The sequence below is a fragment of the Myotis lucifugus genome, unplaced genomic scaffold (assembly GCF_000147115.1).
Source record: "Myotis lucifugus unplaced genomic scaffold, Myoluc2.0 scaffold_741, whole genome shotgun sequence".
Classification (NCBI taxonomy): domain Eukaryota; kingdom Metazoa; phylum Chordata; class Mammalia; order Chiroptera; family Vespertilionidae; genus Myotis; species Myotis lucifugus.
The window spans coordinates 72,630-98,275 of NW_005871789.1; the positions used below are offsets into that span (position 1 = coordinate 72,630).

General features: G+C 59.2%; 1 protein-coding gene across 4 annotated transcripts in view; it reads right to left on the bottom strand.

Moving 5' to 3' along the window:
• Nucleotides 1-2,917: 2,917 nt before the first annotated feature.
• Nucleotides 2,918-25,646, bottom strand: part of NOD2 (nucleotide binding oligomerization domain containing 2) — a 23,831-nt gene continuing 1,102 nt past the window's right edge. The window contains exons 2-12 of one of the 4 annotated variants that reach the window (XM_014448007.2): nucleotides 23,078-23,544; nucleotides 20,806-20,911; nucleotides 17,354-19,160; nucleotides 14,359-14,442; nucleotides 14,101-14,184; nucleotides 12,761-12,844; nucleotides 11,738-11,821; nucleotides 11,028-11,111; nucleotides 8,916-8,999; nucleotides 6,592-6,675; nucleotides 2,918-4,509 (exon numbers count right to left, since the gene is read on the bottom strand). In XM_014448007.2, the coding sequence (XP_014303493.1) occupies nucleotides 4,437-4,509; nucleotides 6,592-6,675; nucleotides 8,916-8,999; nucleotides 11,028-11,111; nucleotides 11,738-11,821; nucleotides 12,761-12,844; nucleotides 14,101-14,184; nucleotides 14,359-14,442; nucleotides 17,354-19,160; nucleotides 20,806-20,911; nucleotides 23,078-23,544 (3,041 nt within the window). In that variant the 3' untranslated portion in view covers nucleotides 2,918-4,436. Of the gene's footprint in view, nucleotides 4,510-6,591; nucleotides 6,676-8,915; nucleotides 9,021-11,027; nucleotides 11,112-11,737; nucleotides 11,822-12,760; nucleotides 12,845-14,100; nucleotides 14,185-14,358; nucleotides 14,443-17,353; nucleotides 19,161-20,805; nucleotides 20,912-23,077; nucleotides 23,545-25,646 lie in introns of those variants that run through there. The other 3 variants (XM_023746847.1, XM_014448008.2, XM_023746848.1) reach the window with 3 other exon arrangements.

Below are 25,646 nucleotides of genomic sequence, written 5' to 3' on the forward strand. Positions count from 1 at the left end.
AGTGGTTGAGAGGAGGGGGGTGTGAGGCTGAAAATGTCAAGAAAGAAGTTGTTCCAAGTTTAAAAAAAAAGGGGGGGGTGTGGAGCTCTTGTCAGAAGGATTTTCAGGGTGGCTGATGGGGGAGCAGCAATGCTTAGGAGATAGGATTTGTGGGTTGTTCTGGAAATGTTGATAGAGGGGATTAAATTAGAGCCAAAAAGGAGGAAGCCAAAGATCTCGGGTTGCCAGTCTGCACAGCTGCAGGCCCGCCCCCACGTAATTTTCCAGGGGAAACTGCCCAGGCTGGTCCCCAATGTTGGTCATGACCTTGCCCTTCCCCTGGGACCTGCCAACCGGGGCCTGAGGCCCTGCGTTCCCTGTTGTGCAGGCTTGCCAGGTGCGTGCCCGATGGCTGTGCCCCGATGGCTGTGCGCTTTGCCCGCTGGGCTGCAGCATCCCACGTGGGGAGGGAGGCTCCCGCGGACGTGTTGGTGCGATAGTGAAATGACGCTGTGGTCTCAACTCAGCCCGCTTGGAACCCGGTGCTACCGCCCACACTTCTGGGGGTGTATTCATTGCGGCATCTGTTTTTGGTGCTGGGCGGGGGGGCACTCAGATTCACTTTTTTTTTCGTTCTAGGATGATGGTGAATATGATTAAAGTCTAAAGCTCTTTTAAAAAATTCTCCATCTTGGCCGGCGTGGCTCAGTGGTTGAGCATCGACCTATGACCCAGAAGGTCCTGGTTTCATTCAGGGTCAGGGCACAGGCCCGGGTTGCGGGCTTGATCCCCAGTGTGGGGCATGCAGGAGGCAGCCAATCCATGATTCTCTCTCATCATTGATGTTTCTCTCTCTCTCTCTCTCTTTCTCTCTCTCTCTCTCTCTCTCTCTCTCTCTCTCTCTTTCTCCCTTCCTCTCTGAAATCAATAAAAATATATTTTTAAAAATATATATATAAAAAACTCTCCTGCTCTGCTACCTCGTTGTCTACACGTACGAATCACATCTTCTTGGCCACAAGAGGAATCTGCCTGCCCCCGGTAAGTCACTGGCCTCCAGCACATACCTTTCAGGTAACCTCCCCATCCGAGAAGTCTAAGATGAAGAGTCCTCCCTCATGAGCTACCTGCACGGGCCCAGAACGCTGTGCGTGAACCTGCAGGATTTTTCAAAGATAGGAACCTTCTACTCGGAGCCCTGACAGCAATTGCACACCCGGTTCTCAGGACCCGTCTTACCTGAGCACTCTCGAGCTCCTCTTTCTCCACAGTCTCCCCCGGGGTCACGCCCTCCAGGCCCAAGGACCCCTCGCCCCTCTTGATGCTGATCCTGTGGCTGCTGCAACAGATGGCCATGAACTCGGTGGCTTACCATGGCACGGATTTATTCTCTTGCAGTCCCGGAGGCCACAGTCCCAAAAGGGTGGCAAGGCTGGATGTGCCCAGCGATTCCAGGGACAAGTGTGTCCTGGCCTTTTCCGGCCTCTAGAGCTGCATCCCTCGGCCCAGGGTCCCTTCCTCCACCTTCAAGGCCAGCCAGGGAGCATCTTACATCAGCGGCCACACTGCCTTGTTCTCGTGGGTCAGACTCCCTTGGCCTCTCTCTCTCTTGCTGCGTTTGGGGGTCTGTCCAGATCATCCAAGAGGCTCTCCTCATCGCAAGACCCCTAACTTCATCGTATCGTTACAGTCCCGTTCGCCATCTAAGCAACATTCACGTGTCCCGGGATTAGGACCTTCAGGGGCCATTACTCAGCCAACCACACAGACCAAGCTCCTTCCCACGACAGGGTCTCTGTACTGCTTGTCGCCTGGTCACCTGTTCCCTGCCTCTCCCTCCCCCTCCCCCCTGCTCCCCACAATGGCCTGGGAGACGGGAACCGTGTCTCCTTTGTCCACCCACCGATCGTCCCAACATGCCTGGCTGATATGATTGCAAAGTGAAATGAGGGAAGATGCATTGGCCCTGCTCTCCTTATCTGGGGGGGAGAGGGGAGAGAGAGACACTCAGATTCACTGGTGTTGCTCAGTGGTTAGAGCATCAACTCACAACCCAAAAGGTCACGGGCTCAATTCCAGGTCAAGGGCCTATACCTCCATCCCAGGCCCCGGTTGGGGTGTGTGCAGGAGGCAACCAATCAATGTGTCTCTCTCACATGGATGTTTCTCTCTTCCTCCCTCCCTCCCTCCCTCCCTCCCTCTCTCTCTAAGAAAAATCCGTGGAAAAAATATCCTCGGGTGAGGATTAACAACAAAAGAAAAGCAGGAAGATGCATTCTCAATCCAAGATGTGTGAAGAGGCTGCTGTGTGTGCTGGTCGAGAGAAAGCAGGCCCACCTTCTCTCCCTCCTGGTCTCTGTCAGCAACCACGGTCTGGACAGAGCCACGGCCACCCCCCGAGAGAACCCGAGACACGCTCACACACAGGAGCCCCGCGGGATGCCTCCCGGCTAACGAGCCAGGCACACGGGACCTTTCAAAGGAGCAGATTTCTCGTTGGTGAGCAGCCACCTGCGCCCCTGCTCATTAAACGCAGCTCAGAATTCTTCCCGCTCGGCGCCCCCGACGGAGGCTGGCAGAGGACTGCTGTGCCCAGTCGTCTCCCTCCTTCTCCGGTTAAAAGGCGCCCGGAGCCACGTGGAGGGCACGGAGGGGGGCCCAGGGGCCTTTCGCCGGGGCCCCGGAGGGTCCGGCACAGCTCAGCACGTCACGCCGGGTTAGGCTCTGCCAGGCCGGAGCCCAGTCTGTTTGGATGGCGAGGCTGTCTCTAAGACTTGCTTTCGCCTTCGGCAATAACTTACCTGGTCGGAAACATAGCGTTGCTTTAATCCTTGACAAGCTGCAGGGACAGGACAAAAAACACATTCGGTCTTGACGAAGACAGCTTGGGGGGAAACCAGAGTTTTCTCATGCGTCTTTTTTTAATAAAAATATAAACTTGGGAGAATAAAATAAAGAGGTTTATAAATAGTAACCAGTTTCCACGAGCAACGCTGTTGAGCACAATCACGCGTGCACGGCACCTGCAGGTTCACAAAGGCTCTGTGCGCCCTTCGGGAAACCCCGGAAGGCGTCGGCTTGGTGAGGAAGGGCCTCTGGTGTTGCTTCTGTAAACTTTTCATCCTCGACTTTACATCCCGGAGCATCTGGCAAAAACCAATGGCCTCGCCCAGCCGGTGTGGCTCAGTGGTTGAGCGCTGACCCAGGAACCAAGAGGTCACCAGCTCCATTCCCAGGCAGGCACATGTCCGGTTGCGCTGTGCCCCCAGTAGGGGGCGTGCAAGAGGCAGCCGATGAATGATTCTCATCATTGATGTTTCTCTCTCTCTCTCCCTCTTCCTTCCTCTCTGAAATCAATTATTTTAAAAATCAATCGTCTCTTAGGAGGAGAGTTGGGAGTCTGCTCTCCGAGTCCAGCTCACAGGCAGCCCCCGGAGGGAGACCTGGGGAGGGCGTTCCAAATCCTGGCGCGGACGGATTCTTTCAAAGCTGCCTCTGGATGGCGAGGTGATGCCACCGGCTTCCCTGGAGGAACTGGCGTCACAGGAAATGAAAGTCCACGTGTGGCACCAGCTGCCGTGGGGTCACATTCTTCTCGCAGATCTAGACAATCCCGGGGACTCAGTAGCTGTCGTGTGTCCCCTCCATTAGCGTCTTAAGGACCCGAAAGGAGTGGCAGCCCCTCCCATGGTGGGGCCGGGAGGTGAGGATAGCAAAGCGGAGGACACTGACTCCGCAGCCCTCAGCCCCAGAGGAAATGCCACGTGCGCATCCAGGGAGGGCGGGGGGACCGGATGGGGGAGCAGCCTGGGTGGTTGACCCACGGCAGAAAGTTCCTTCCTGCCCGGCCCTCATGGCTCAGGGGTTGAGCGTCGACCTATGACCCAGGAGGTCACGGTTCGAATCCCCGTCAGGGCACAGGCCCGGGTTGTGGGCTCGATCCCCAGTGTGGGGCGTGCAGGAGGCAGCTGATCCATGATTCTCTCTCATCACTGATGCTTCTATCTCTCTCCCCTCCCTTCCTCTCTCTTTAATCAACAACAACATATACCAAAAAAGAGAGTTTCTCCCTGAACACCCCCGGCCCCCATTGTGAGAGGCGTGGGAAGGGGCTTCTCACGGGGATCCAGCTCCCCACCACTAGGCTCTCGGTAGCCTTCGTGGGCCCCTGACGCACTGCATCCGCCGGAGGCCGCCCCGCCACACGGAGGGGCTGCTCCTCTCTGCGGCCGAGAAGCGTGGGAAGAACTCGGTGGCCACGGGGACCGTGGAGACGTCCACTCCGAGGGCACTGATGCCCCTTCTGTGCCAGAACAAAGGTCACTGCTGAGCTGGCCTGGGCAGGACAGGGCTCCATCCGGGCGGGCGGGCGGGCGGGCGGCCGCAGGTGTCATCCAGCCCCTGGGGCCCGGCCGGCGGCTCTCACACACACCGAGGGGATCCGAGGGCCGGAGACATCACAGCAGGAGCCTGGCGTCCCTGTGGCCCAGCGTCTCCATTTCCTCCGGAGAGAAGGCGTTTCCCCGGAGCCTTCGGGGGACAAAGCAAAGAGAGGGCGGAGTGAGGACAGAACCCGGCATCGCTTTCCCAGGACGGAAGCGGAACCCCTAAAGCCATGGCCTGCCCCCGCAGCCCCACAGCCTCCGGGCGGGCACCCTCTTCCCACTGCCCAGCATCCCTCGAGGGCGTCGCGCCACAGCCGCTGGCCCCTGAGAAGATCACATTCAAAGTGCGGCTTCCACTGAACGCCTGTCGCGTTTGCACTGTCATGAAGTCAAAAAATCATGTCGAGCCGTGTAAGGTGGGGCCCGTCTGTATTTTACGACTAGGAGATTCCCCCCTAAAAGTCTATACTTCAGGGTTTTTAAATAAAATAAACTTTTTTTAAAAGCTGGTAACGCTGGCTCCCGGGAGGGAAGTCTGCTGGTTTTGCCCCGTGTCGGCCGGGGCAGCTCACGCGTCCCTGGGGGCGATGGCACGGCGCTCAGGGGCGGCTCAGAGTCCCCGCTGGCCCCGGCCCGCCCGCCGCTCCGTAAGGCGGCAGCAGAGCAGTCCAGGCGCAGCGAGCACGTCCCCAGCAGCAGCAGCAGGAAGCAAATCGCATCAGAACCCTTAAAATATCCGCCTGACGCGGGCCTGCTCGCCCCGGACACAGAGCGTGACATTCCCGAGGGCTGTGCAGTGACTGCAAAACAAAAACAATGCACACCCCTCCCTGCGTGCGCCCGGGCCCTGCGGCCCTCACGGCCCGGGGATGACCCGGTCGGACAGAGACACGCTCGCCACCACAGGCCGCTTTGAGGATCGTTATTTTTAACTTCGCCACTTGATACCTGCCGTGGCTGCCGCCTTGACGTGGGTTTGAGGGAGGGGAGAGTCTGCCCCTTGAGAGAGCAGGGCCGCCAGCTCCCGGGGAGGAGGCGGGTGAGGGACCGCAGGCCGGGGGCCTGGTGCGGGCAGCGGGCGTGGTGGGGGTGAGTCAGCAGGGCTGGCGGAGAGGGGTCTGTCCTTCCGCTTCTCTGTTTTATTCCTGGCACTTTCACTGGGGGTTCAGAGGTACCTACCAGCTTTTTTTTTTTTTTTGAGAAAACCCTGAAGTATAGATATGTTTGTTTTGTTCATCCTCACCTGAGGGTATTTTTTCTATTGACTTTTAGAGAGAGTGGACGAGAGGGGGAGAGACAGAGAGAGAAACATCCATGTGAGAGAGACACATCGATTGGTTGCCTCCCACACACGCCCAAACCGGGGATGGGGATCGAGGTACGGGGCCTTAACTGGAATTGAACCCAGAACCTTTCAGTCCTCGGGCTGACACTCCAACCACGGAGTCAGACTGGCTAGGGCTGAAGTATAGACTTTTAGGGGGGAATCTCCTAGTTGTAAAATACAGACAGGCCCCACCTTACACGGCTCGACATGTTTTTTGACTTCACGACGGTGCAAACGCGACAGGCGTTCAGTGGAAGCCGCACTCTGAATGCGATCTTCTCCCGGGCCAGCGGCTGTGGCGCAACGCCCTCGCGGATGCTGGGCAGTGGGAAGAGGGTGCCCGCCCGAGGCTAGTGTACGAGTCCCTAGCATGTTTAAGGCGGGCTGCGCTGAGCTGTCATGGTCAGTGTATCCCATGCACTTTTTAAAAAATATATGTTTTTATTGATTTCAGAGAGGAAGGGAGAAGGAGAGAAAGAGAGAAACATCAGTGATGAGAGAGGATCATTGATCAGTTGCCTCCCACATGCTCCCTACTGGGGACTGAGACTGCAACCCAGGCATGGGACCCAGCCGGGAATTGAACCCTGACCTCCTGGTTCCTAGATCGATGCTCAACCGCTGAGCCACACCGGCCTGACTCCTCTGTTACTCTTCCCATACGCCTGCCTACAACACAGCTGTTCCAAATAAATACTCATGACTTTAAAATAAAAAAATGGGTCCCTCCTCAGAGACGTGAAGGCGTCTCTCCCAGACAAAGAACGACATCCGCCACGTGCAGAAAGCCACCGAATGTGAGAACTTAGAAAGTCTCAAGCACCCCTCTTCCCTGGCCCCATTTCACAGATTGGAAAACCGAGGCTCAGAGAGGGAGAGAGGCCTGCCCAGGGCCCTTACCAGACTTCCCGGACGGTGTCATTCCTTTCCAGGGCCCGCAGGAGGGCTTCCGCGCCTCGGTAGGTGACGCAGTTGTTGGACAGCCTGCAGAGGAAGAGGCACCGGTGAGCTTCCCGGATGCTCGGCTGTCCCCGGGGGCCTGTCCTGTCGCAGGAGGCCGCCCGCCACCCCTCCTCACGCCCCTCTCCTGCTGAGATCCCCAGTGAGCTCCCCATAGAGGCTCGGGGCCAATGGTGAGATGGCGGCTCTCTCCCCCACACGCCAGGTTCGTTGATCTGATTCGGGCTGCACCCTCGGGAAGGTGCTGAGCATGGTGGCTAGTACAAGCATCTCAGTGCCAGACTTCCTGGGTCCCGGTCCAACTTCCTTTCTGATCTCAAGCACATGAGTCCCACTGTCCTCCCCTCTAACATGGACCTAAAGGAGTGTCCACTTCACAAAGGATCGGAATTAAAGGACGGTTTGTTCTAAACCACGTGGCACCGTACTTAATGGGTGGGAAAGAATCAATGGCCCCAGCCAGTTTGGCTCAGTGGATAGAGCGTCGGCCTGCGGACCCAAGGGTCCCGGGTTCGATTCCCATCAAGAGCATGTACCTCGGTTGCAGGCTCCTCCCCGGACCAGGCCCTGGTCCTGGTCAGGGCTCGTGCAGGAGGCAACCAATCGATGTCTCTCTCACATCGATGTTTCTCTCTGTCCTTCCCTCTCTCTTCCACTCTCTCTAAAAATCAATGGGAAAACATCCTCGGGGGAGAATTAATAAAAAAAAAATCAATGAACAGGGACATTTCATCTCGGGGGTCTTGGGAGACAGGTTGGGGATGGGGAAGGGAGGTGTCAGGCTGTCAGGGACGGTGGGGGAAGAGGCACGGGTTCCCCATCCTGTCCTTCTCATAACCCTGCCCTTCTCATAGCTCAACTAGTCAAATCACCTCCAGCCCTGCCCTCCACGCCCTCCACCAAGGCGGCAACTTCTCAGAAGCGGATGCCGAGGCCATGCTATGAGTCATAACAGCCCACCGGGTGGAGTCCTACTGTGTGCCCACTGTGACCTCCACCCTCTCCCGCTCAGACCCCGAGGGGCGGGCCCGATGGTCATCCCGTTCACCCCTGCGTGGCCGGGCCCTCGTCCAAGGGGCAGCAGCCGGGCTGGTGGGGCGGGTCCAAACCCAGGCACTGGGTCCACAGCCCACATTCAACCAACGCTTGGCAGTTTGGTTACAAGAAAGATGTAGGCGTCTTTCTATGGGGAACCAAGAGGGGGGGATCGCTTAGAGACGCTGAATGATAAGCTACGCCAAGGCAGGGTGGGACAGCCCCTGCTGCACGGCCTGGCCTCCCTCGGGGCCGACTGGGCAAGTCCGCGGCCAGGAGAGAGCACAGCGCCCCCTCCCCCACACCGGGTCCGGGATGGAGCGGGCACGGCCACCGGTCTCCCTGTCCTCGAGGCCAGGTGTCCCGCTCAGGCACATCCCGGCTGCACCGGGCTCCCAGCCACTTCGCCCTGTAATGAGCGGAAGCGATTTCCCCAAATATTTGTCAACTGCCCGGCCCCTCAAAGCCACACACACAGCGTCCCCCAACAGCGGGCATGTGGGCAAAGCAGCGCTCTCCCGGAGGCCACGTCTGCTTCCCTCAGGCCTCGCTTGACAGGGAAAGCGCCCCTCCTCCAGCTAAAGGAGCCATCGCAATGCCCTCCGTGCCTCAGTGAGCGCCCAGCACTGACGGGGGCGGGGGGGGGGGGGGCGGAACATTTCTCGTGTGCACACAGGCACGGACGCACGCACCCACCATAGAGCAAGCGCCTGCCCGCCTGGAGGTGACATCATGAGACGCCTCTCGCCTGGGCCAGAGAGGCCTGGAGGTGGGGGGCCGTGGCACCTGCTGCCGGCCACCAGCCCTGTCCCCTCAGCCCCCACCTCCTGCTCCGATGGCTGCTCGCTGGGAAGACCCCGTCCCCGCCCGAGGCCTTGCTGCCGACCGCGGAAGATGCTCACGTCAACATGAGACAGACGGACGGGCAGCACCCCACAGCCTGGCACCAGCGGATGGAGCTCCAGACGCCTCGGTGATCCCAGACTTGGGGACATACCGTCACCGTTATCTTCCCTTCCCTTCCCCGCCTCCCTTCACGGCTCTGTCACCAGGGTTTGCAGGGCCCGCCTGGCCTTGCAATCCCTGCCTGCGTTTTGGGGAACCACTGCCCAGCAATACCAGCCGGTTCCGCCAGGCCGCCTGCTGGGAGGTAGCCAGGCGGGGCCCCTGCCCGGGCCTCTGGTTCAGAGCGCCCCTCCCCGATGCTCAGGCCTGTGCAGGCCCCTTACTTGAGGACTTTCAAGCTGGGATTTCTCCTGAGCCCCTCGGCGAGAGAGCAGACCCCTTCGTCTCCAAGCTGGTTCTCCTCCAGGCTGCGGACAAGAGAGAGGACTCTGTTGAGGCGGGAACAGTCGTCATGGAAGAGGGGGTCACTGGAGAGGAGCCAGGTCCCCCCACTTAGCAAGGCCAACACCCCCAATCCACACTTGCAAATAAAGTAAGAGCAGAGAAGGCAGGTATGGGGGGGGCTCTGTCCCAGGGACATTTTGGGGAGAGAATGTCCCCAAATTCTCCAGGACGTAAGAGGTCCCCTCATGTCCCAGAGACTCAATATCCATTTCCTCTTTCTTTTCTTTTTTTTTTTAAATTATATTTTTATTGATTTCAGAGAGGAAGGGAGAGGGAGAGAGAGAGAGAGAAACATCGACAATGAGAGAGAATCCTTGATCAGCTGCCTCCTGCACGCCCCACACTGGGGATCGAGCTGGCAGCCCAGGCATGTGCCCTGACCAAGAATCAAACCCTGACTTCCTGGTTCATAGGTCGATGCTCAACCTCTGAGCCACGCCAGCTGGGCTTCTCTTTCTTTCTTATGAATGGAAGCCTCATTTCATTAGGGGCAGCCATGTGCTTGGTCAAACAAACAACAACAAAACGCCCAATTTCCCACTCTGCACTGCAGCCAGGGCCGGCCCAGAGACCTCCCCATGGCCATGGCCGATGGGCCCCTGGGAATGCTTTCAAAAGGGGAGAGACCCCGCCGGCCCGTGCCTTGGCCCTCCCTGGAAAAGCAGACTGCATCCTGGAATGCACAGGAAATGCTGGAGGTGCTGCAGCCCTCTTGTGGTCATGAGGCAACCGACCGTGAGGGTGAAGCCACAGACGGAGGATGTGATGGACAGAGAGAGAGTCCAGAGCCCCGCTGGCCTGTGGCCACCCACCAGCCCTGCGCCGCCTGCCTCCGGGACGCCTGTATGCGGAAAAGGGAGTCCTCTCCTGGTTGAAGCCACCATAGGGGAGGCTTTCCCTCACCTGCAGCCCCCGGAATCATAACTGATGCACTGGCAGCGAGGCACCCCTCTCCCAAGAAGTTCCAGGTGGCCAAACCCCGTCAGGACAGAATCCCTGGTCCGTGGGGCGGAGCCAGCGAGCCCTACCGACAGCCAAGGCCCACCCCACCTCCACTCCACTGAGGTCCCGGTCCCTTCTGCTTCCTGGATGAATCAGCGACTCATCTGCCTGAGAGAACGTGGGACCGCCCAGGACGCGTCATAAGGAGGCTAAGCTGGTGGCAACTGACAGATGGAAAACCTGGATCCACTTCAGATGGGTCCTGCCTGTATGATTCACGGTCCATCTTTCAACTCCACCCCCTTTTGCCCCCCACCTGCCAGGGCGGCCCTGCCTTTCACGGCCGCTGCGCTCCGGCCACACTGACATGATGGGCTGCTGTTAGCAGTGACGTCACAGGTAGCTACAGCGGGTGCAGCGGCGGCAGCAACAGTGGCCTCACCGGCACTGTGACAGGGGAACATGTGTGAAGCCCTTACTCAGCTCGTCCCGGGCATCGCCTCGTTTAATTCTTACAAACGTGTTTCTAGTTGGAGAAAACGAACTAGACTCAGAGACTGCACTGAACTGGCCTCTGATCACAGCCCCTTGATTCCGGAATCCGTGCTCTCACCCGTGAGGCCGCCTGGAGGCAGTACACACACCAAGGAACCCACAGTGCAGTTCAGTACGAAGAGCGAGCACCTCCCCCGGCCGGCGTGGCTCAGTGGTTGAGCATCGACCTATGAACCAGGAGGTCACAGTTCAATCCCCAGTAGGGGGGTGAGTGGGAGGCAGCCGATTGATGATTCTCTCTCATCATTGATGCTTCTATCTCTCCATCTCTGAAATCAATAAAAATATATTTAATTTTTTTTAAAAAAAAGGGGGGACGAGCACCTCTATGCCGACTCCGTAAGCTTCGTTCGCCAGGACCCTGAGAGATGAGGGCAATCAAGCAATCGCTCCATCATAGACCTTTGTCTCGTCCGCACCGCTGCTTCCCCAACGAGGCCAGGGAATGGAGAGGCTGGCCTCTGCCCCCCAGAGCAGGGACTCCCCAAACTCACCAGAGTTCCTCCAGTGCCATGTTCTTCTCCAGCATCGAGGCTAAGGCTCGGGCACCCACACTGCCAATGCGGTTCCCCACCAGGCTGGATGCCATCAGGGAACAAGAACGGGTCAGAGCGGGGAGGGGCCTGGGAGATAAGCTAAGCCAGGATGCGTGGCGCACACACACACACACACACACACACACACACACCACACACATATACACACACACATATATACACACACACCACACACATGCACGCATGCACGTGCACTCGGCCCCACTTCCCCCTCTGCTCTATTCCAGACATCAATCATTGATTACCGCATTCTTTTCCACCAAGCCCAGGCAACCAATCGATGTGTCTCTCACATCAATGTCTCTCTATCTCTCTCTCTTCTTCCTTCCTCCCTCCCACTCTCTCTCTAGAAATCAATTGAAAAAATATCCTCTGGTGAGAATTTTTTTTTTTTTTAATATTTGATCCAACCCAAGACCTTCAACTTACAGACAGGGAAGCAAGACCCTTGAGAGGAGAAGGGGCCGCTCCAAAGTCACCCAGAAAGACTGCAGTGTCCTGACCCCAAACCCTCTGGCCTCTCCCTCTCATCCCTCTGCCCAACCCGGGGGGTAAAAATGAAGTTCCGAGACCTTCGGAACGGGCCCAGCTCCCCCCTCCTCATGCCGGCTCCCCAGGAGGACGGCGGGACAGACACGGAGGCTTACCTGAGCCACCGCAAGCTCTGGTGGTCGCCCAGGGCTTCCGCCAAGGCCTGCGCCCCCTTGTCCCCCACCTCGTTGCCCCAGAACCTGAAAAGGCCAGCAGAGTCAGCAGTGTCAGGGCGGACGCGCCGTGTGCTCCAGCCAGGCTGTGTGTGCCCCAGTGGTCCCTCCCTCTCCACGGCCCGCCCGGGGGCAGCACCGGCCCCCCAATCCCAGAAGGGTCTCAGTGGGGCTCCCGGCTCCCAGCCAGGCGGGCCTGCCTCTGTTGTTCCTGGGGGGCGGGGGGCGGGGGAACGGCCAAACTTTTCCCTCTGACTTTTCGGCTGCTTCACAGCAGACTTACAGGACGGCAGAGGCCCACCCCGAGCACACCCTCGGGGACGGGGAACTCACTCCCCATGGCAATCCCCATGGTTGTAGCATTTTTCTTGACATTTAGATCAGATCAGCTTCCTGGGAGCTGTGCCCACAAGTGCCTGGACCTGCCAGGGGGTGTGGCCCTGTCCCGCACACAGGAGGCTCCACTCCGGGCCCAGGGCCTGTGGGGCTGTGCACCCCCAGCCTGTCAGACGCCCCTCCCCTCGCCGCAGGCCTGGCGCTTGGAAGGGCCTGGTCCAGCCGCCAGCCAGCCTCCCCTGCGTCCTTCTCTCTCCTCCATCAGCACCTCCTCTGGGAGCTTTCGAACGTGACTGATTCAGGGCCCTGACCTTAGGGGGCTCCCTTAACTGGTCTGCGGAGGGGCCCTGGCCAGGGCCCCTTCAAAGCTGCGCTGGTTCCTACGCACAGACTGAGGTGAGAAGCAAGGACCCGAGCTTCCTGCCACCTCGCGGGCACTGCCCTCCCCCACCCTGCCGTCCTCAGCTTCCTGTTTACTGGGGGGGAAGCAAGTGCCAGGCAGCCAAGGAGGCCACTGGCTCCCCACCTCGCCCCCCCAGCAGAGCCCGGGCTGCCCATGGGGCCTTCAGGCTCAGGAGCTTCCCCGGCCCCACACCCCTCCACAGGCCCCCAGCCCAGACCCCAACCTACCCCAGGAACTGCAGCGACGTGTTGGCCCTGAGCCCCCGGGCCAGCACCTGGGCCCCCGCCTCCGTGATGTGGTTATTCCCCAGCCTGGAGGGAAGGAGAGGAGGCTGGGAGAGCGTGGCACGGGGAGGCCGGGTCTGCGGGGGACAGTGCAGCCTGGACAGAGGCGCCTGGACAGACGCCTTGGGCACCTGCCTGCAAGATGCGTGTGTGCTATCCGTGTGGGAGCCTGCCCTGCCTGCAGGATGCATGTGTGCTATCTGTGTGGGAGCCTGCCCTGCCTGCAGGATGTGTGTGTGCTATCCATGTGGGAGCCTGCCCTGCCTGTAGGATGCGTGTGTGCTATCCATGTGGGAGCCTGCCCTTCCTGCAGGATGCGTGTGTGCTATCCGTGTGGGAGCCTGCCCTGCCTGCAGGATGCATGTGTGCTATCCGTGTGGGAGCCTGCCCTGCCTGCAGGATGCGTGTGTGCTATCCATGTGGGAGCCTGCCCTGCTTACAAGATGCGTGTGTGCTATCCGTGTGGGGAGCCTGCCCTGCCTGCAGGATGCGTGTGTGCTATCCGTGTGGGGAGCCTGCCCTGCCTGCAGGATGCGTGTGTGCTATCCGTGTGGGGAGCCTGCCCTGCCTGCAGGATGCGTGTGTGCTATCCATGTGGGAGCCTGCCCTGCCTGCAGGATGCGTGTGTGCTATCTGTGTGAGAGCCTGCCCTGCCTGCAGGATGCTGTGTGTGCTATCCGTGTGGGAGCCTGTCTTGCCTGCAGGATGTGTGTGTGCTATCCGTGTGGGAGCCTGTCCTGCCTGCAGGATGCGTGTGTGCTATCCGTGTGGGGAGCCTGTCCTGCCTGCAGAATGCTTGTGTGCTATCCGTGTGGGAGCCTGTCCTGCCTGCAGGATGCATGTGTGCTATCCGTGTGGGAGCCTGTCCTGCCTGCAGGATGCATGTGTGCTATCCGTGTGGGAGCCTGTCCTGCCTGCAGGATGCGTGTGTGCTATCCGTTCAGGGGGCCTGCCTATGGCTTCTGAGACTCCATTCTCCACCAGCACAGGGACAGGAGGGGCAGGAGTTGGGGGGGGACTGGATGGGGGGACAGGAGATGGGGGGACAGGCACGGGCAGGAGCCACAGGAGGCAGAGGTCCCAGCAGGTGGTTCCCCAGGGGAGCGAGGTGACTCACTGTCACTCTCTCCTCCCGGGTCAGCCCTCAGCCCAGCAGGCCCAGGGTTTGCTGGGAGGTCACAGCATTACCAAAACGCTGCTCCCCTCCCTCTGTATTCGGCAGGAGTCACGCACCCAGCAGGGCCGAGCCCGGGCGGGCGGAGCTGTGGGGGAGCCAGGCTCACCTCAGTGCCAGGAAGTTCTGCCGGCACTCCAGGAGCCGCGCCAGGGCCTGGGCACAGCCGTCCGTCAGCTTGTTGTTGAATAAACTGGAAAGTTCGAAAGACAGACATGGAGACCAGACACGGCGGACAGCGACCCCCCAAACCCAGGGCAGCCCATTCCCCTAGGACGGGAGGCACCTGCACCCTTCAGCCATGCAACGCCCGCCCAGCCCACCCCAGCTCACAGCCGCTCCCGGGACCTGGCCCAGCCCGACTCACGCGAGCTTCTGCAGCTCCTCACAGCGCAGGGCGTGCTCGGCGAGCGTGCACATGCCGCGGTCCGAGATGTTATTATCTCTCAGGCTGCAAAACACCAAGCAAATCAGCTTGAAAATGGAGCTCAGGAGAGGGGGGAAAATGAACCAGACCTCAAAAGGGACGTTCGCTCATCCCCAAAGCGCCAGCATCTGTGCTTCGGGAAATGCTACCGAGATGGAGCCCCCCAGGAGGCCAGGCTCCCCCATCCCTGGCCAGCTGCCCACGTCATGCACGGTGTGGGGGACGGCTCAGGAACGGGGGACCCGGCGCTCCTGCTAAAGAACACTGGACCTTGGGGAAGGGAAACGGCCGTCAGAGAGGCCTCCTAGAAGGTTCCAAGGTGGAAAAATAATAATAATCCTATCTAATAATAGACAAAGATTGAAATTAACTGTACCTTCGCTACGCCTCCCATTGGCTAATCAGCGAGATATGCAAATGAACCGCCAACAAAGATGGCGGTTAATTTGCATATGTAGGCTCGAAGCAGCGGAGAGAAGACTGAAGGCGCCTCCGGCCAGAGCGAAGGCCTGGGTCCCGGGTGCCGGAGGAAAACCGGTGCCGGCAGCCAGGGGAAGGGAAGGCCTATTGCACGAAACTTTCGTGCAACAGGCCTCTAGTCTGTATATATAAAAGGCTAAGTGACCGACCGTCCGACCAACCGGCCAGTACCTATGACATGCACTGGCAATTTAAAAAGCAACCTTGATTTGCGCAAGTGTAATCATGACATATTAACTCTGTGTGATCTATGTTATGCTATTAGATCCCATTTATAAACTGAGGCTCACGGACCCTACCTAAGAGATGAAGGTCACCGCTCAGGGATCTGTGTGTTTGGTCCACAAAGAAAAAAGCTCCTGCCCGGCCAGCGTGGCTCAGGGATTGGGTGTCGATCTATGAGCCATGAAGTCCCGGTTCGATTCCCGGTCAGGGCACGTGCCGGGGTTGCAGGCTCCATCCCCAGTGTGGGGCGTGCAGGAGGCAGCCGGTCCATGATTCTCTCTCATCATTGATGTTTCTCTCTCTCTCTCCCTCTCCCTTCCTCTCTGAATCAATAAAAATATATTTTTTTAAAAAAAAAAGAAAGAGAAAGACCTCTCCTGCTTCGGCCGAGAAGGTATAGCGGCCTCATTTGTTGCAGGAGAGGTTGGTCCCTTGGTGAGGGCCCCATGACGCCACCTAGGAGGCCGCGAGTGGACGTCGGTGCTAAGACCCAACTTCTGCTTTCTGAGAGGCTAGAATAGGGGCAGGACATCCCCTCCCGAGGCAGGAAGGCAGGCTGGGGAGCCTGCATCATGCTGGCCGTCAGACAGGGGCACACCCTCTGCACTTATCCGGCCCAAGATGGGGAGAGAGGCCCACGGTACCAGGGCAGTGACGTTCCAAAGGGGAATTCACCCTCAGATGGCACTGGAGGCGGCGAGGGTGACGCCAAAGCCTCGTCCAGAGCCAGCGCTAATGAGGAACAAAAGCTCAGGCGGCCCGGTCGGTGGGGCTCAGTGGTTGAGCATTGACCTATGAATCAGGAGGTCACAGTCTGATTCCCGGACAGGGCACAGGCCTGGGTTGCGGGCTCGATCGCCAATGTGGGGCGTGCAGGAGGCAGCTGATCCATGATTCTCTCTCATCATTGGTGTTCCTCTCTCTCTCTCCCCCTCTCCCTTCCTCTCTGAAATCAATTAAATATATAGGTAGATATATACATATACAGTGGGGCCTTGACTTACGAGTGTCCCGACTAACGAGTTTTTCGACCGATTTTTTGCTTTGAGTTGCGAGCTAAAATTCGGGTTACGAGCCAGCTTCAGATACCCCACCGCTAGTTGACGCAGCGAACGTCACAGTGAACGCCACAACATCAGCCCAGCATCACGTGTCTCACTCGTTCACTTCTTGATTTGACATACGAGTAATTTGAGTTACGAGCTCCGTCACGGAACGAATTAAACTCGTAAATCAAGGCCCCACTGTATAGATATAGAAAAAGCTCAGGCCCAATTCCACAGTCACGTCCCTCGGGGGCCCCAGAATTCCCGTCCGGTCAGGATTTTAAAGTCTCTGACGGGGCACAAGTCCCCCGTGATTTGGAGCAGTTGCCGACACAGGCATCTACGGCGAATGATGTTGCAAGTGGCGTGCAGGTGGTCAGGGGCCCTCTGGAGCCGTCCACTGCCAGGCTGCCAGGAGGGAACGGGGACGCAGAACCACGGGGGTGGGGCTTGTGTCTCCCGGCTCTGCCACTTCCCACGCGAGCCTGGTCAAGTCACGTCACGTCTCTGAGCCTCGGGTGTAGGCTGGTGGGGAGAACGCCCCTGCGACAGCCGGGGTGGCTGTGCGGCTCGGAGGTTGCTCTGGGGAGTGTGTGGCTCAGTGCCCATCACCAGGCTGTCCTATGAGTGAGGGTGATCGTTGTCAGAGATTTAAACGAAGGCCCAGGCCCAGCAGGAATTATATGTAATATGTGCAAATTGTATGTAAATAGTGTAGTCTGTGTAAATTAATTATATGTAAATTATATGAGTGTCTAACCACAATGCTATGCACCTGAAATAAATATAAAAAATAAAATAGCCCGGCCGGCGTGGCTCAATGGTGGAGCATCGACATATGAACCAGGAGTCGCGGTTCCATTCCCGGTCAGGGCACAGGCCCGGGTTGCAGGCTCGATCCCCAGTGCGGGGCGTGCAATCAATGATTCTCTCTCATCATTGATGTTTCCATCTCTCGTTCCCTCTCCCTTCCTCTCTGAAATCAATTAAAAAAACATTTTAAAATAATAACATAAACGAAGGCCCAGACTGGGGGAAGGACCCGGCCGGGGCTGTACAGAGAGGCTGCAGGCTGGGGCTGGGCCTGACCACGGGGATCCCCACAGGTGCCCCCGCACCTGCACCTGCACCTTCACGGTGCCGCCATCCTCACCTCACCCACCAGCATCGCCCGCGACACTCACTACAGAGCCTTGCAGACGCCCAGGCAGGGCAGCAGCTGCTCCACACCAACGTCGCCCACCGAGTTGTGGTCCAGCTGCAGGGCCACGGGCCGCCGGAGGTGGCGCAGCACGAAGGCCAGGGCGGCGCACTCGGCAGGGCCCACGCTGCAGAAGGTCAGCTTGAGGTGCCCCACGTCCAGGCCCCGCACAGCCTTGCGCGCCAGCCGCTCCTCCCGCAGCTCGTACAGGCTGCGGACGAGCCAGAGGAAGCCGGGCAGGGCGTGCATGCTCTTGGCCTCGCCCGGCAGGGCCGGCGGGATGGAGCAGAAGTGCTTGCGGAGGCTGCGGGCCAGACACCGGCGGGCACAGGCCTGGCGCCGCAGCAGGGCCTTCTCGGACGCCTGGCACTCGGCCAGCAGGCCCCGGTGCTCCCTGGACAGCAGCCCGGCCAGGAAGGCAGCCGTGATCTGGAGGTTGTGCGGCTCGGCCTGCTGCAGCCAAGCCTCCACGCCGCCCTCCTCGCGCGGCGGGCCCTGCACGCACAGCGCGGGCAGCAGCCGGGCCAGCGGCGAGCTCCCCGTCGGGCGGCAGTTGAAGAGGTGTCTGAGCGAGGAGGGCCTCACGTCGGCGCTGAGCACCAGGTAGAAGGCGGCAAAGAAGCACTGGAAGGTGATGTGCAGGAACTCCAGGGGCGGCGGGCTCCCGGGCGCCGCGCTTTTGGCATGCACCAGGAAGCCGAGGGAAACGTCCGCCCCGTCCACGTGCGCCGCCTGGAGCTGCTGGGCCGAGAACACGTAGCAGCTCACGCCCAGGCCCCAGAGAGCCAGGCGGCCCAGGTGCAGGAGGGTGGGGAGCCTGCCTCGGAGCAGGCCGGGCCCCGGGCCGTGGGGGGCCGCGTCCGGTGGGGAGGCGTGGAGCAGGAAATGCTGCAGGATCAGCAGGTACATGTCCGTGGTGGTCCTTGGGGACCCCCCGTCCTGCAGCAGCAGCTCCTGGTGGCATTTGGACACCATCCAGGCAAAGACGGGCAGGTGGCACAAGCCGTGCAGGGCCGAGGTGGCCCTGAGCAGGCGGACGAGGCGGTCGGCCAGGCCCGGCTCGCGGTGGCGCTTCCGCAGGTACAGCTCGATGCCGTCCTCCGAGAAGCCCCTGAGGTGGAGCTCGGTCCGCACGTACCGGCGGAGGCCGGCGGACACGGCGTCCGGGCGGCTGGTCAGCAGCTTGCGGGCGTTCTTGAGCAGGTTGCCCTGCAGGAGGTTGAAGAGCAGGTTCTGCACCGACGTGGGCGCGGTCGGGGAGCAGTGCCGCTCGCCGTCCGTGAACCTGAACCTGAACTCGTCAAAGCCGTCGAAGGTGAGGAGGACGCGCTCGGGGTGGGCGAGGAGGAACCGGAAGACTTCCTCCTGGCCGAGGTCGGGCCAGCAGCAGTGCTCGAAGAGCAGCGCCCGCACGGACAGGGGCTTGGCCAGCCGCTGCAGCTGCCGGCAGCTGAAGGGGAAGACGAAGAGGAAGTCCTGGAAGTCCCGCCCCGACGCCCACAGCAGGTGCAGCCGCTGCAGGAGCGTGCTCTTGCCGCTGCCCGCCTCGCCCACCACCAGCACGGTGTCCGCGTCGGCGTTGCGGGGGCTCCCGGAGCGGAAGAGGGCGTCCAGGCCCGGGGGGGCAGGGCTGGTCTGCGGGGCGCCCGCCTCCGTCCGCAGCTCCAGCACGTTCTCCGTGTAGATGTCCTCCAGGCGCAGGTTCTCCGCCCCGTCGTAGGAGCTCAGGAAGCGCGACTGGGCCGAGACCGTGGTCCGCAGCTTGGACGTGTACTTCCGACACGCGGCGTCTGGAAGGCAGAGGAGGAGGCTGAGCGGGGGGCACCTGAGCGGAGGGAGGGCTCCGTGGGGCGGGGTGGCCTTACACGTGGCCTTACACGGGGGAGACAAGAGCCAGCGGGCTCTTCAGCCACAAGCCGTGGGCTTGGAGGACGGCCACCCAACCTTCCTCGCCCTCGGTTTACTCCCCTGGGACGTGGGAGAGGCGGCCGTGGTCCCTGCCTCCGAGGGTATTTACGTGGATCCGTGAAGATACTTCAGGTCAAGACCTTCATGCAGCGCTCGACACAAAGCAAGTGCTCGGAAGACCCTAGTCAGTGCCCTCATTACCAACGACATCGGGGAGAGCGGCCGAGGGGAAGGAGCGCTAGGCTGGGTCAGAAGGCCTGCGTTGTGCCCTGGCCGGTGTGGCTCAGGGGTTAGAGCGCCGGCCCAAGCACCGAGAGGTCGTGGGTTCGATTCCTGGTCAAGGGCATGTACCTGGGTTGCCAGTTAGATCCCTGGTTGGGGTCAGGCAGGAGGCAGTCAATCGATGTGTCTCTCTCACATCAACATTTCTCTCTTTCTCTCCCCCTCCCTCCTTCCCTCCCTTCCTCTCTCTCTAAAAAGGAATGGGGAACATATTCTCGAGTGAGGATTAAAAAGAGGAGGAAGAGGAGAAGGAGGAGCAGGGGGGGCCTGCATTCGAACCCCAAGCAGCCTAGGGGAGTCCCTGCACCACCCAGCCCAGCTGGATCACTCGGCTCAGCGGGGTCTTTCTAAGGGGAAGCAGAAGGTGTGATTTCTGAAGTCAGACACACCTGAGCTTGAGACCTGGAAGCCTGGGGCCCCCCTGCCTGGGGCCCCCCCGAGCTTGGGCGAGCCACTTTTCTGGCCTCGGTCGTCTCATCTGTGAACATGGGGAAATGAGATAAAATGGAGTTTAGAAGAATGCCTGACCCGTGGCAAACTTCCGAAACGAGACCCACACCGACGAAAGCCAGACCACCCTCGCCTGCCCCCTCTGCACCGCCCGCCCCAGGCTCCACATCTGCAAAGCAGAGAAGCCACACGGAGACTGTAAACACAGCACGGGGCAGGGTGCCTGAGGGGTGAGACCTGTGCCCTGAGAGCCGCCACCTTATCTAAATCCACTTGTTCTCAGGTTTCTGAGGGTCAGGGGCTGCCTCGCAGAGATCAAGAGGTTCCAGGCCCAAGTAAGGGCTGGGGACGTCTGATCGCTGCAGGGCACACCTGAAACTCAGGCACCATTGCCTGTCAACAGGGATTGAAAAACAAATTTAAAACTGAAGGAGAGACCAGCCCTGTTCCAACGTGTGCCCGTATCTCCTTGGCGCACATCATGAGGGCTCGGCTGGTGAGGGGCGCGTGTAGTCAGCCCTCCACACACAGCAGCTCCCCTGACCGTTCTGGAAATAATAAGCGCTAATACTGTAATAGTAACATCGCCCACATCGATCCTGTTCATCCCCCGAGAGCCCGATGAGACGGGGGTGGAGTCACCCTCAGGATGAGGAAGGACACTGCGTCTTAGGGAGCCCCCAGCCAGGAGGCGGGGTTCTAACTGACGTCCCGCACGCTGCAGCTTCTGCTCGTACCCACGCAGTGCACAGCCCTGCCTCCTTGGCGGATGGACTAAGAGGAACAGGGATGTACCTTCGAGAGAGAGGGCCAGCGGGACCGGCAGCTCCTGCACGTGCTGTAGGAGGAAGGCGGCCAGCCCGTTGGCCTTCACCGTGGCCAGATCCAGGAGCCTCCGCGCCTGTGGGGGAAGCGGAAGTCGTTCCTTCTCCAGAAGGCGGTGGAGGTGTGTGGGGAGGCCAGAGGCATCTCCTACCGCACCGCACAAGCCAGGAGAGCAGCCAATCGGCAGCGAGGGTTTAAAGATGTTCCCACCACTGCCCTAGCCGGTGTTGCTCAGTGGATAGAGCGTCGGCCTGCGGACTGAAGGGTCCCAGGTTCGATTCCGGTCAAGAGCATGTACCTTGGTTGCGGGCACATCCCCAGTAGGGGGTGTGCAGGAGGCAGCTGATCAATGTTTCTCTCTCATCGATGTTTCTAGTTCTCTATCCCTCTCCCTTCCTCTCTGTAAAAAATCAATAAAATATATTAAATAAATAAAGATGTTCCCACCACCATCGGGCAGCCAGATGCACACTTCCACACACACCCACCCGGGTCCCCTCTCCAATAATGGATTGCTCATTGCAGACAGGCAGCCACTAAAAGAGTGAATAACTTTAAAATAAGATAAACAGACAAACAAAACAGGTCCAAAAAAACAAAGTAGGTCCAGCCCTGGCCAGTGTTGCTTAGTGGTTAGAGCGTTGGCCTCTTCACTAAAAGGTAGCGGGTTTGATTCCCCGCTCCCGTCAGGACACATGTGGGAGGGAACCAATCAATGCGTCTCTCTCGCATTAATGTTTCTCTCTGTCTCTCTCTATCAATCAATCCATGGAAAAAATATCCTCAGGTGAGGATTAACCCCCCAAAATAGGTCCAGAGACAGAGCATGAAACAGACAGACAGATCTCAGATGAAAGGGGGTGGGAGAGGTTAACCAGAGAACTTACATGCACACACACACAGCCCATGGACACAGGCGATAGTGCGGTAAAGGCCAGGGTGGGGCAGGAGCCAGTGGAGGGGGACAAAGCGGGGGGCAATGGGGGGCATCTGTAATTCTCTCAACAACAACAATAATTTTTTTTTAAAAAGGACATCCGGCCCCTGACTCACACGGCCCCCCAGCACAGGGAACCCTGTATGTCTAGGGGTCACTAATGACCTGGCCCCCCAGAATCCCAGAAGGGCCCTTATGGCTCCCAGAGAAGGTGAAGCCAGACCCTGTCCCCGAGACCCTGAGCTCCCCCCCCACCCCCCCGCGCTCCTGGGAGCCTCATCCCCAAAGGAAAGGCAACACTGCCCTTCCCTCCCACAACTGTATGTGTGCTCGCGACTCTGTTTCTCAAAACAAAAGGATAGGGCTGTGGTCGGCAAACTGCAGCTCGAGAGCCACATGCGGCTCTTTGGCCCCTCAAGTGTGGCTCTTCCACAAAATACCACGTGCGGGCACATGTACAGTGCGATTGAAACTCCGTGGCCCATGCACAGAAGTCGGTTTTCGGCCTGGGCGAGTCTATTTTGAAGAAGTACTGTTGATATTTGGCTCTGTTGACGAATGAGTTTGCCGACCACTGGGATAGGGTGTCGGGGCCTGGTTTTGTCAGGCACTAAAACTACAGTGAAAGCCATGACTCACAGAGTCCGGCTTGCGGTTGCCACCAGCAGCTGTCATTGAGGACGGGCACAGGTCCTCGTAACACCCTACTTCTGTCCCGGGGTGATGGGGACACCTGTGTTCATACCATCACGTATGAAATCATGCAGCACAATTCCATATCAGAAACCCTAGGTGGCATTTAATCCATATCAGGACTTACTGTGCTTATATGCATCATTAAATACAGATTTAATTTAATGAATTGTTATGATCTGTTGAGCTGTTCATTGAAAACAGACAGCCATAGCCCAGCCAGCATGGCTCAGTGGTTGAGCATCGACCTACGAACCAAGAGGTCACAGTTCAATTGCCCTTCGGGGCACATGCCCAGGTGGAGGGCTCAGTCCCCAGTGGGGGGCGTGCAGGAGGCAGCCGATCCATGATTCTCTCTCATCATTGATGCCTCTCTCTCTCTCTCTCTCTCTCTCTCTCTCTCTCTCTCTCTCCCTTCCTCTCTGAAGTCAATAAAAACATATATATATTTTTTTTTTAAATGCAACAACTTCTCCCCACCTGGCCCCCTCCTCAGGGGCCCCCCTGGCCCACGTCTCCCCCTGGGACTGGCTGCACGGAGACCAGTGAGTCTGGTGACGAAGCAGCCTCTGTTCCTGAGAATGCTGATTGCGCAAGAAGCAAGCGCCTTACCCGCTGGGATGACGTGAAGATGGGCAGCCTGATTTCGTCACATTCGTATGGGCTGAGGAAGCCCCGCGCCTGCGCCAGGTCCAGCACGCCCTCCACGTGGCTGTAGAGTCTCCGGACGATGGCTGGCCGGTGGCACTGCAGGTCCCGGGCCGGGTGGGGAGAGTGGGGGTCCCAGTGGCCATGCAGCTCAGGGGACCGGCCGTCAGCCTGCGCCTCCTGCACCGCCGCCAGGAGCTGCTCGCAGCCCCAAGCACCTTTGTTCCACACGGTGTCCAGGAGGCGCCTGGCCGAGTGGGAGAGGGACTGGCCCAGGACGTGCAGGCCCTCATATTCCTCCCAGGACAGCACGTCCCAGGAGAGCAGCCAGTCCAGGACGCTCTCGAAGGCCTCCAGGGACCCCGAGCCCAGCAGCCCCACCAGCTGGCTCCTCTGGGCTTGGAAAGCTTGCTGCGTGCACGTGTCATGGCCTGTGGAGGAGAGGGGGTCAGCAGGCAGGCGTGCGGGGCAGGGGCAGGGGAGGGGCCAGTCAGCTAACCCGAGGCCAAGCCCGCCATGGTTCTGCCCTTGGACATTCCCCAATCCAAGTTCCCCATTGCACAGATGCACAAACTGAGGCCCAGAGAAGGCAAGGAAGGACCCGCAGAGGGTTTGAAGTGGGTGGGAGCTCAATCAAGCTCCCCTATCCATGCTTCATCTGAGCCAATAGGAAGAGCAATGGCCCCCAAGGGATCCAGAAATCAATTCTCTCTGAGGCGGCGACAGAGGGCTCCTCCATGCTGGCTGGGTTCTGGCCACAGCAGCTCTCCCTTCAATAACGGCTGACGTTCATTAAGCACCTACTATGCGCCAGGCACCACTGTAGGCAGTTTCCTGCGGGAATTCATTTACCCCTTCCGTCCGCTCTGAAGTCGATGCTGTGGTCAGCCCCATTTGACAGATGGCAAAACTAAGGCACAGAGCGGCCGGGTGGCCTGCCCAAGGGTTCCAGAAGCATGCCTTTAATTCCCTTAGAGTTGGGGTCCCCCCCACCCCACGCCTGTGCAGGGAAGCCTCTGCTCCCCCAAGAGGCAGAGCCAGAACACTGCTGTGAAGAGCCCAAACCCAGCGAAGCAAAAGTCACGGTGCAAACGAAGTGGTGTCAACGCTCATGGGTGCACTGATCCCTCCCCCCCGCCCCGGGGCCTCGCCGCCCTCAGCACCGAGCATTGTGTGCCCGTCACCTCTGTCCACGGCTTGCTCTGGGCTCAGAACAAGATGGTCATGAATCAAAATCCCACACGGGGAGGGGCGAGCCTGGGACCGTCTGTGCCCGCCGGCACACGCCCGCCACGGAGGGGAAGGAGCAGCCTCCAACCAGAAGCCTGTGCCGCGGGGTGAGGAGACCCAGGCACATGAAAGAGGCAACAGATCAATGTGTCTCTCACATGGCTGTCTCTCTCTCTCTCTCTGTCTACCCCATCTCTTTCACTCTCTAAAAAAGTCAATGGAAAAATATCCTCGGGTGAGGATTAACCAAAAAAAAAAGGGGGAAAAAAAGCTGAGCAGGCGTGGGTAGAGGCAGGGCCCAGCAGCTCGGGCAGGCCTCGAGCAGGAACAGCCAGGCCGGGTGACACAGGACTGGCAGGTCTCAAGCTGCCGGGGGAAACCCCAAACGGAGGGGCCGGAAACCAGAGTCTGCCAGCCAGTTGTGTAGAACAAGGTGATGCTGGGCAGTTCTGGCAGAAAGCCTTGTGCAGCCACGTGACCCACACTGAGAGACCCCAGGGACCCGAGACACGCCCACAGAGTGCTCACCCACCAGGGGACAGGGCCCCTCCTGAGCACAGAGTCTGGGGCAGCTGATGGATGCCCGAGCCACACACGCCCAACTAGGGATGTCAGGGCCCTGTGCATACCGGGGGGGGGGGGGGGGGCAGGGCAAGGCCATCGCATTTGTCACTCTGCCCTCCTAACAGCAGCCGGGGAGTCCCATCTCCGCCCAGGCCCTGGTCCAGAAAAATCCGAGCAGGGAGATTCCCCAAGGACCAATCTGACCAGTGCCCCGTCTGCAAGCAGGCATTGCTCTTTTCATCTCAAACATCCAGGAGGGAGGACCTGGGCTTGTTGCTGTCCTCACTGTGGCAGCTCAGGAAATTCCTCGTTATGTCTAGCTTAAGTTTCTCCTGCTCCACTGTCAATTGGGGAGACAACGAAAAAAAAAAAAAAACCCCCCAAGAGATCTTCCGCTCATTCACCTATTTGATAAAAACTGTCCCTAAAATCCTGCCTCCCTTGCCTCCTGCCCATTCATCAACTGGTCGGGCTTCCCCTCTTTTGGGCCAAATACACCCTGTGTGTCAACCATGGCCTTTTCTCTCCGCTTCAGGTCCTACCGCTTTGGGAGTGTCATAAGGTTTTTCCTCGAGGGAGAGGGAAGGCCCATCCATCCAGGAGGAAAGGGCATTTCCACACTGGAAACGTGGAAAAGGGGCAAGACCCTCCCTTAACCCCCAAACCCAGGGCCAGGGTCCTGCGGTCTCCCTCTCTTCTTGAGACCCGAAGAAGGCCTGGGGTTCCCCGGGGCTCTCGG